General features: G+C 45.9%; 1 protein-coding gene and 1 pseudogene across 1 annotated transcript; both read right to left on the bottom strand.

The window, feature by feature from the left end:
- Window positions 1-2,682: 2,682 nt before the first annotated feature.
- Window positions 2,683-3,142, bottom strand: LOC124657070 (annotated as a pseudogene).
- A 1,195-nt stretch (window positions 3,143-4,337) lies between these two features.
- On the bottom strand, window positions 4,338-5,396 carry LOC124651092 (protein SOB FIVE-LIKE 4-like). Its single transcript, XM_047190232.1, has one exon. It carries the CDS (start codon window positions 5,007-5,009, stop codon window positions 4,551-4,553), a length of 459 nt encoding a protein of 152 aa, XP_047046188.1. The 5' UTR covers window positions 5,010-5,396; the 3' UTR covers window positions 4,338-4,550.
- Window positions 5,397-9,678: the final 4,282 nt, after the last annotated feature.

Raw genomic sequence — 9,678 nt, forward strand, 5'->3', positions numbered from 1 at the left:
TTCGTCTAAAAATATGATAATATATGACATGCGAAAAAAAAAAGACATCATAAATAGTGTCACTTACTATTTACACATCATTTTTTTATGTAGATCATATATTGTCATATTCTTTTTACGAAACTTCACATAGTGCACAATATACAACAGGATATATGTTCATAAATTTTAGTTTCCAATGTTTTCCAATCGAGAAAAACAAAAATCCATGTGATTACAGCGTCAGGGTTGACAGATGGCAGGAGCGCCCGTCCAGGTGGTCGGCTCGCCGCCTCCCCTCCCGCCCTCGCCGCGCCGCGTGTCCCGCCCCGCCGCTTCTCCTCCACCTCCTTCCCCTCGGCCTCTGTCCCCCTCTGTCTCCCTCCGTTGCCGGTGACATAGTCTCGGCCTCTCTCCGAGAAGCGCGCACCGCGGGCCTGGCGAGGCGAGGCGAGGGGTCGGAGAGATCAAGAGGAGGATGTCGCTGGGGGCGGTGTTCCACGGCGCGCAGCTGATGCTGGATCTGGCGGTGGCCGGGATGTCGCTCATGTTCGCGCTCGCCCTCTTCGCCCTCCTCACCGCCGTGCTCTGCGCCGCCGCCTTCCTCCACCACTCCAAGCCCATCATCGCGTCCTAGCCACCACCGCTGCCTCCTTTCCACCAAGTCCACCGCCCCCCTCGGTACACACCAAGATTCCATCGGTTTATTTCAATTCATTCCTACAAAATTATCTCATCGATGATGACGAATGTTGGAGTGTAATGCGCTCGAATCGATTTGTTTGGCCTATTATAGTTGGTGAATTTTGATGGAATCGGGAGAAACAATGTGCTCGCTCCACATGTTCGTACATACCTCCTCCTGGCTGGCTATGTTGATAGGTAGGTATGGACGATGCCACGATGGTCTGGACCAGGAACACGTCGTCTTTCTTTGCAACCATGGAAATCATCCCCGGAAATCAATATGCACCATTCCCCTAGCCCCTAGCAGTTTGCATTGTGTTACAGTAATAGTACATTTGCGTTTGCAATCTGCACCTTTTCCCCTGACCCCTGTCTCCCTAACGTTTTAGCAATTGCTACTGCAAATTGTCCCAAATTGACGGAACGGTTAGCTCCCCTCACTGTCTTAGCCTTGTCTTGATTGATTGATTGATTGCTTGGTAGATGGCTAAAGGGTTCCAACTTCCAAGCTGGAACACCCTGGATTGATATTCCCTAAAGATCGTGTGTGCTGTTTAGCTGGTTTGTGAGAATATCTGATGTGAGATTAGACACGGTAGTAACCTGGGTGATTCCGGCTCTTTCTCTTTTGGACTTTGAGCTGCCTATGATGCCTTTGAATGAAGTTTACTTTTATGCATTCTTCAGGCAAAAACAATAGAATACCATAATGTTCTTAAATCTTGCTTCTCCAAATGGAGAAGCTACTGCTGAGTGAAACGGCTTAAAGTTAGAAACTTCACCGTTCGTGCCTACTTTGGAAAGTCGTAACTTTCAGTATGGAACATCACCTGTAACATTCGCAATCATGGTTGTTAACATGCTTATCTGCTGCAAGCTCTGTCAAAATTGATTGTGCCCAGTGCCCACCAGCATCTGAACTAACTCTTTTTTTTTTTTTGCAAACACATCTATAATAACGCACTTGCCCTTTTTTTTACCTGTCTGTACTAGCTCAACCAAACTCTTATCATGTTTTTCTTGAAAAAAACGCTTATCATGTACCAACTGATTAGTGATGAATTGATTACCAGTCCCCTTATGAAGTGTTTCATTCTTTTAATCTCAGGAACGAGATTACTCTTGGAGTTAATGCCCGTCTTGCGCATCATTTGCCCAGTAGAAGGTGCTCCATCTGATGCTACGGCTGCTTATAGGAAAATACTGTAGATGCAAAGACTAGTGAATTGCACATATCAGGTGATAGCTGGAGGCTCTTGTACCTTGTACCATTGTAATGTTTACTTAAGATGTTCTATAACCTACACTTGTTCGTATGTTAAATTGTTTATTAGTTTTGTTCAGCAATAAATATGTTACATTGCCTAATGATTTAATCCTTATAAGGGAACATATTCCTAGCGGCAGTAGGTTAAATGTGAAAATATTGCATGAGTTATAGTAAGATTGATCTACTATGGATGATAGGATTTTTGGTTTAGTCAAGGCTAAGGAAGAAAGTATTAGACAAACTTGCCGGTAAATCCTATTAATGTTTGTTTTATGTTCAGATGATGTAACTTATCTGATAGACATTACTGGTTTCGGTTACTTATTAAACGTGAAAAGATTATCGACAGAAGCACCATTAAGGAGGTCTCCATGTAACCAAATGTAAACGTCTAACCTATAAAAAAGTTAGGAAAGCAGAACACCATTAAAATTAATTATCCTGTTGGGTTGGTGACCTCAACAGATCATTGGGAAGTGTATCTGGACAAAGTGATCACTAATGTCTATAGAAATATAGGAGAACATGCAATGTTTGAAAGTCTGTATTGAGAATAGAGCATTGAATAATAATGAATGGGCGACATATTTGCGCACTAACAACTAACCTATGGAGTGGTTAACAAATGGACAAAACCTTGGAAGGCAATATCAGGGACCATCACAAGGCCTTCAATTCCCCATTGCCTCTTATCATGGATTCTAGCTTGATATGAAAGAAATAGATGAGCAAGGATTTTACATAAGTTACCAAAAAAAGCTTGTTCTTGATGAGCTACGTCTTCTATTGTGGCCTCTTTTGCTGTTTTTTCTCACCCCCTTTCTTCATCTTGCCCGCCTTTTTGCTGCTGCTGGTTGAGAACTTGGTAAGTATCTCATCTCTGTCATCCTTACCATGTTCATTGCTGCAGCCATCATTTGTCGGATGATCTTTCTCTTCTTTGCCATCAAGCACCTTCACTTGAACTGGCCCTGTGGAAGCATCAGATGCCAGGGAATCATAATCCCCGTCATCATCCGCATTGGTTGCTTCTTTCCATTTCCTCCTCTCATGGATGTGGCCACTGCCATCTTCAACATTACTTCCTTCACTGCCATTTTCTTTTGCGTCATCGCTACTTGTGGGGGACGCCAGCTATATTGTCCACGCGGATTCATTACTTTTGCACTCTTCGCCATCATCCCCGGTGATCTGGGAGGATTCCATAACAATAACAGACTATGGAGTAGGATGCAGAAAGAAATACTAAAGGGAAGGGACAACCGGAAAACAAGGCAGAATGAAGCTGAGATAGAATTCGAAGAATATCCACTCCTTTAAGCTTCTTCTGAATTTTGAATCTCCTTAACAATGCAGCCCTGAAGATGGCATTCTTTCTGCTTGTGCTTCTTGAACACCCATAACCTGAGAAGAGCGCCTAACACCCAGCTATATTCACAGGACAGGGTGAAATCCAGAGGGAGGGCTAGATTGCATGAAGGTGCCAAGAGTTCTTCAGGTTGTGTATGGTTGTGTCTGTGTGTGGAGGTGTGCCAAGGGACTGCAGAAATGATGGCACTGTGTTCAAAGGGGAAGACATCCTATCCTTCCATCTGTCACCCATAACTTTCTGAACCATCTAGGTATTCTCTCTTGCCACCGAAGCCAAGGAGCAAACATTTTGCTTGCAACGCAGTGTTACAGGTATTTGCATCTGTAGTCCATGTGGACATAGCTTCTCACCTCATGGTAGGGGCCTGGCAGAGGCCTGGGGAGATTAGATGCACCTGCCTGGGTTAGGCTATGGTTCTATTAGCATTAGAAATTTAGAAGATTAGAGTGAGGCTGGCATAGCTCAAAAGGCTTCTTGTTGCTGATGTGTCTGCTTGTCACGTGAAATATGCTTAGCTTGTTTATGGCTTAATCTCTATTCGTCTGGAGGACCAGGAGAACATGTCTTTTGTTTGCTTTAGTACGTGCATGTAGGTGATGGGCACTACAGATATTCTTAAGCTGCAGTAGGTTTCGTTGAAAATGTTGCATTAGTTGTAGTAAGATTGTAAATAAGATTTGCTTACTCAAGGTAAGGAAAAAAGGCATGAAACAAACTTGCCTGTAAATCCTATTAATTTTTTGCTTTATGTTCAGATGATATATAACTTACTGATAGACAATGCTAGTTTTGATTATAGTATTTGCTTTGCTCAAGGGTACGGAGAAAGGCATGAAACAAACTTGCCTGTAAATCCTATGTTCAGATGATAGAATTCATCTGATAGACAATACTACTTTTGATTACTTATAAAATGCAGATTCCATGTTAAAATGTTGGGAAATCAGAAGGCTGTAGAAGTGATCTCAACAGTTCATTGGGGAAGTCTATCTGGAAGAGTGATCACTAATGTCTATAGAAATATAGGAGAACATGCAATGTTATGTGGCATTGAATAAATGAATAATAATGAAAGGTTGACAGATTTGCATAGTAACAACTAACCTATGGAGTGGTTAACAAATGGAGAAAACCTTAGAAGGCAATAGCAGGGACCATCACAAGGCCTTCAATTCCCCTTGCCTCTAACATGGATTCTAGCTTGATAAGAAAGAAAATGGATGAGCAAGGACTTTACATCAGTTACCAAAAGAAGCTTGTTCTTGATGAGCTACGTCTTCTATTGTGCCCTCTTCTGCTGTTTTTCTCATCCCCTTTCTTCATCTTTCCCGCCTTTCTGTTGCTGCTGTTGGAGAGTTTGGTAAGTATCTCATCTTTTTCATCCTTGCCATGTTCATTGCTACAACCATCATTTTTGTGATTATCTTTTTCTTCTTTGCCTTCAAGCACCTTCACTTGAGCTGGCCCTGTGGAAGCATCAGATGCCAGGGAATCATAATCTGCGTCATCATCTGCATTGGTTGCTTCTTTCCCTTTCCTCCTCTCACTGATGTAGCCACTGCCATCTTCAACATTACTTCCTCCACTGGCATTCTCTTTTGCATCATCGCTACTTGTGGGGGAGGCCAGGTATATTGTCCAGCCGGATTCATTACTGTTGCACTCTTCGCCATCATCCCCAGTGATCTGGGAGGATTCCATAACAGGCTATGGGAGTAGGAGACAGAGAAAGAAAGGCTAAAGACAAGGGACAGAAGGAAAACAAGGCAGAAGAGAAACAAGGCAGAATGAGGTTTGAGATGGAATTCAAGGAACACCCACTCTTATGCTTCTCCAGAAATCTGAATCTCCTTAACAATGCAGCACTGAAGAAGGCGATGGTTTTGTGTGTGCTTCTTGAACGCCCATAACCTGAGAAGAGCACTGAAGCCTCCAACACCAGCTAATCTTCACTGGACATGGAATTCAGAGGGAGGGCTGGATTGCATGAAGGTGCCAAGAGTTCTTCAGGGCAACGACTGCTGGTGTATGCATGTGTGTGGAGGTGTGTCAAGGGACTGCAGAAAGGAGAAAGGATGGCAGTGTGTGTTTAAATGGGGAAGACGGCCTATCCTTCCAACTGTCACCCATAACTTTCTCAACCATCTCTGTACTCTCTCTTGCCACCAAAGCCAAGGAGGAAACATTTTGCTTGCAACGCAGTGTTACAGGTATTTCCATCTGTAGTCCATGTGGCCATAGCTTCTCACCTCATGGTGGGGGCCTGGGAAGATTAGATGCACCTGCCTGGGTTAGGCTTGTGGTTTATTAGCATTGGAAGGCTAGAGCGAGGCTGGCATAGCTCAAAAGGCTTCCTGTCGCTGCTGTGTCTGCCTGTCACGCGAAATGCCTAGCTTGTTTATGGCCTAATTTCTCCATCGTATGCAGGACCAGGAGAACATGTCTTTTGTTTGCTTTTAGTACGTGGATGTAGGCGATGAGCACTTAAACTCATAGCACTGGATTCATGTGCTGCAACTTTTGTCATTGCCATGCTGGTGAGTAATAGCTCTGCTGTTCAATTGTTAGTCTCTGCAGATTGCCAGATTTTCAGTATCATGGTGTCTTGCAGACCAGAGATGTTGCCAAATCGTAGATGGTCATATGTTGAATTTGGTTGGTGAAACTGAAAGTGCTCGATCTGTTTACCTTGGTGTGCTAGTCCTTTAGGATATAGATTAGGCAGATACTCCAGTAACAATAATAAGAAGATACCAAGCTTGATTACGTGACATCCTTTCCTCCAAGCTGGAGAAAGGAACAACCGTGACTTGTTTCTGAAGCTTCCAGGAAGGAAAGGGCCTCGAGAGTTGAGAGGCCAGAGCTTGTGGCCCTACAGAAAATTCTGCAGACCAAGTTGTTTGGTGTGCTGTGTTGCTTGTTGCTCATGTGACCGGTTGCTCTATAATTTGTTTTTGGAAAAAAGACATACTACTCTGTATTCTCTTTTCTGAACAGGGTAAAAACTTCGCATTAAGGAGTCTTAACAAGAGAGTATAAACATGGGAGATACAAGTCCAAACACTTTGCTCCCGCGCAAGCCCACACGTGGGCTCACGCTTGATATTGTCTACTAATACTACAAGGGGTGACGAGTGCTTATTGTGAGACACCCTATTGTCATGCTTGTTCCAAATTTCTTAAGAGGCAAGGTCCTTGTGGTAAGGAATTCCGATGTCCGTCATCATACTCCACCAATTCCCCATTGAGAACTTCTCCTTGCATTTTGATGCAAAAAGCTAGCATTTGGCAGCGTTTTTTTCCTTTTCTTTTGTGATAGTTGTAAAGCACCTGCCACACACAGGTTGCTTTTGGACTTCTGGCTATATTTCGTTATCCTTTGGTAATGAAATTTGACCCTATCGTAAAATTCCCAATTCAGTGGCTCGGCCATTGTCTTGGGTGAACACAGGGTTTGCCGCCCCGCAAAAAAAAAAAAAAAAACACAGGGTATGCCGATCCAATCTTTTATTGTAGCACCTAATGTGGATGGAGAAGCGGCGATGGACTTACCAACTCCGTCTTGTTTGCAAAATGGACACAATCCTATTTTGAGTTGCGAGCCGTGCAGAAAATTTGCCTTACCAACTCCGTCTTGCTTGCAAAATGGACACAATCCTATTTTGAGTTGCGAGCCTTGAGGAAAATTTTACTTTGTGGGGTGATCAAGTCTTTCAGAGTGTCTTGTTCAAGATCGAGGAGGTAGAGCCCGAGAAATCCTATTTGGAACATTCTGCACACTTCTCCATATACTAGTGATTTTTTTTTTGAACAGGAAAGGTCCCGAAGGACCGAGAGCTGCATTAATTCCACACGGTTACAAACCAAATTACATAAAGGGCCTCCATGAAACAAGAAATAGAAAACCAGCCCTCCGATTTTGCATACAGGACCTTTGCGAAAAAACTGAAAACGCGATCAGGTCCCTGGTCTTCGCCGGAGGTAGGACTCCGCCATCGACTGCTGTCAGCGCCGCCGGGGAACAAGCCACTTGGGGCGCAGCCAGCATGGGCTGTCGACGAACTCATGATGAATACTGATTATTCAAGATTGAGTTGGTAGACCTATTGTAATTCCTATATCTGGAATGTTTCACGTACAATGCTACGGAGACAAGGAGTAGATCAGTAGATTGCTGCTTCGCTTCTGGCTACCCATTCTTTGTTTTGGCTTCCTGTACCTGCAGCTGCAGGTTCGAAGACCTGACCTGCGAACAGTTGACATGACACCGTGAGGTGACTCCGACAGGTAATCGACCGGAGTGATCGGTAAGGCTCGCTGTTCGCCGCAGCCACGTGCACATTTGTACACTTTGTCTGGTCACCAGTAGTACGGCGGCCAGCTCTATTGGTCAAGTTCATCGCCCCGCACGATCGCGCTCCGTGGGGTTCGTCTTGATTGGGAGTCTCCTCGAGACCTCGACCGTTTTGGTAGCACGTCGTCGTCGCACTCACACGGACTCGGGGTTTCACGTGGGCATGCTGCCGTTCGCGGCAAGCGTCGACGTGAACAGCAGAACTTTGGAGTAACTCGACGACCATTCCGGTTTGTGAGCCCGCCTGGCCGTGCTGCAAACATCGGGTAGATCAGTCGTGCTCGTGTTTCCAGGTCGGGGATGGTAAACGGAGCTCACGCGCCCTACCTCGTCGTCGTGTCCGAATCAGTCAATTTGATGGCCGCCGCCGCCCTGCAACATGAAACTGCCATACTGTTACTATGGTCCAAATTAGGCGAGCTTACTATGCCATTGCCCACACCATCAGCTTGTCGATCAAGGATCGATTTGGACTGGGTGGAAGGTCGGAGAAACCAGTCTTCATTTTACATCCTGTCACACCACAGTCAGGACAGCGGTACGTGATGAAATCTTTCATCATGTTCTCTCGTACCTGAGGTGCTCCTTCTCCTAAAGCCATAGCTACAAGAGGCATTGGCTAATGAGACATAGCCTCAATAGCTATAGCCTGATCAACCAATCAGCTCTGGTACTCCTCTTGTGTTTCCTTGAAAGTATCGTATCTTCTGTAGCTGTTGTTGGAGAAATTATTGATTTTCTCTTGGCAGATCTTCCATGAATTATAGATTCTTGGATGCCTCCCTTTAAATACCACATACCGTTAACATGCCACAAGAAGAACAAGTAAGGAACAGGATCACAAGCATCAATGAAGTCATAAGAAAACATCACAAGTTCACACCATATTAGTAACTAAGAGGAGCATGCATGATCATTATCAAAAGTGGGTCAACTTCATTTGACCACCACAACTATGGTGTCAACATGTCTCACCGCCGCCCACCACGACACCCCCTCCACTTCGCCCGGCTCCTGCAGCTGCGCGGCCGCCCCGGTCCGTTGCTTCCGCCTCGTCGTCAAGATCGTGCTCATCTTCCTCGCCGCGGAGGGACCGGTTTTCTTCGCCGCCTGTGTCGTCGCCGCCCCTTCTCCGTGGTGGTTGGCCTGTCACCCTAGCCCCATGGCAGGTCAGCAGCTGTCGCGGGGTTTTGTCCCCAACAACGCGTCTACGCAGGGATGAGGGAGTTCGGCGCTGCGCATGGGCCGCTGCTGGCGGTCAAGCCGCCTTTTATTCCCTATGCGCCTAGGACACAAGGACCGACTCGCCCTCAAGCTTCGTCGCTCGGGTATAATGTCGTGGTGCCAGGGACCGTTCCTCCGGTGCGCCCGCCGACTCCTTTGGCTGGGCAACAAATGCCTGACGGTTATGGTCAGCCTCAACGGTAGGGTTTTGTACCGGGAGCTGCTCCAAAGTCTAAGAAGAAGAAGAAGAAGAAGGCCACAATGGCTCATGGTCCTCGGGGAGTCATTTCTCAAGGCCAAGTTCATCAAGGTTTCGTTCAGCCAGGTCAGCAACAGGTGCAAATTACGCAGGGGCAAGTGATGCAGGGCCAGGGACAGTCGCATATGTATCAGAGCATCCCCACTCATTGGCGCTCCCCACGCCCAAATCCGGACGAAACAACCGCCGGATTGGACGAAATTAAGTCGTGGGGAGTACCGTATTTCCAGTCGTCCACCCGGAGTTCGGCGGATAGAGTTTAAATTCAAACAAATCGCCGTCCCGCGCTACAAGTACGGCCAGTTGATCGGCAAAAGGAGCAAAAGGATCAGCCACAGATCGGCGATCGGAGGGAAATTACACGGAGACAGGCTCGTCGGCAGTCCCGGCCGGCACGGCGGTGTTGAAAGATCGAGATGTCGCCTAGAGGGGGGTGGGGTGAATAGGCAATTACAAATTCTTGCGGATTTGTCTTGTAAGAATGCGGAATTAAACTATCGTTTAGATTACAAGCACAAACCCTAAATATGCTA

This window comes from Lolium rigidum, chromosome 5, assembly GCF_022539505.1.
Source record: "Lolium rigidum isolate FL_2022 chromosome 5, APGP_CSIRO_Lrig_0.1, whole genome shotgun sequence".
Taxonomy (NCBI): Eukaryota; Viridiplantae; Streptophyta; class Magnoliopsida; order Poales; family Poaceae; genus Lolium; species Lolium rigidum.

Bases quoted from the DNA above. Each gene is read 5' to 3' on its own strand.
- LOC124651092 (XM_047190232.1), bottom strand. From the start codon at position 5,009: ATGGAATCCTCCCAGATCACTGGGGATGATGGCGAAGAGTGCAACAGT.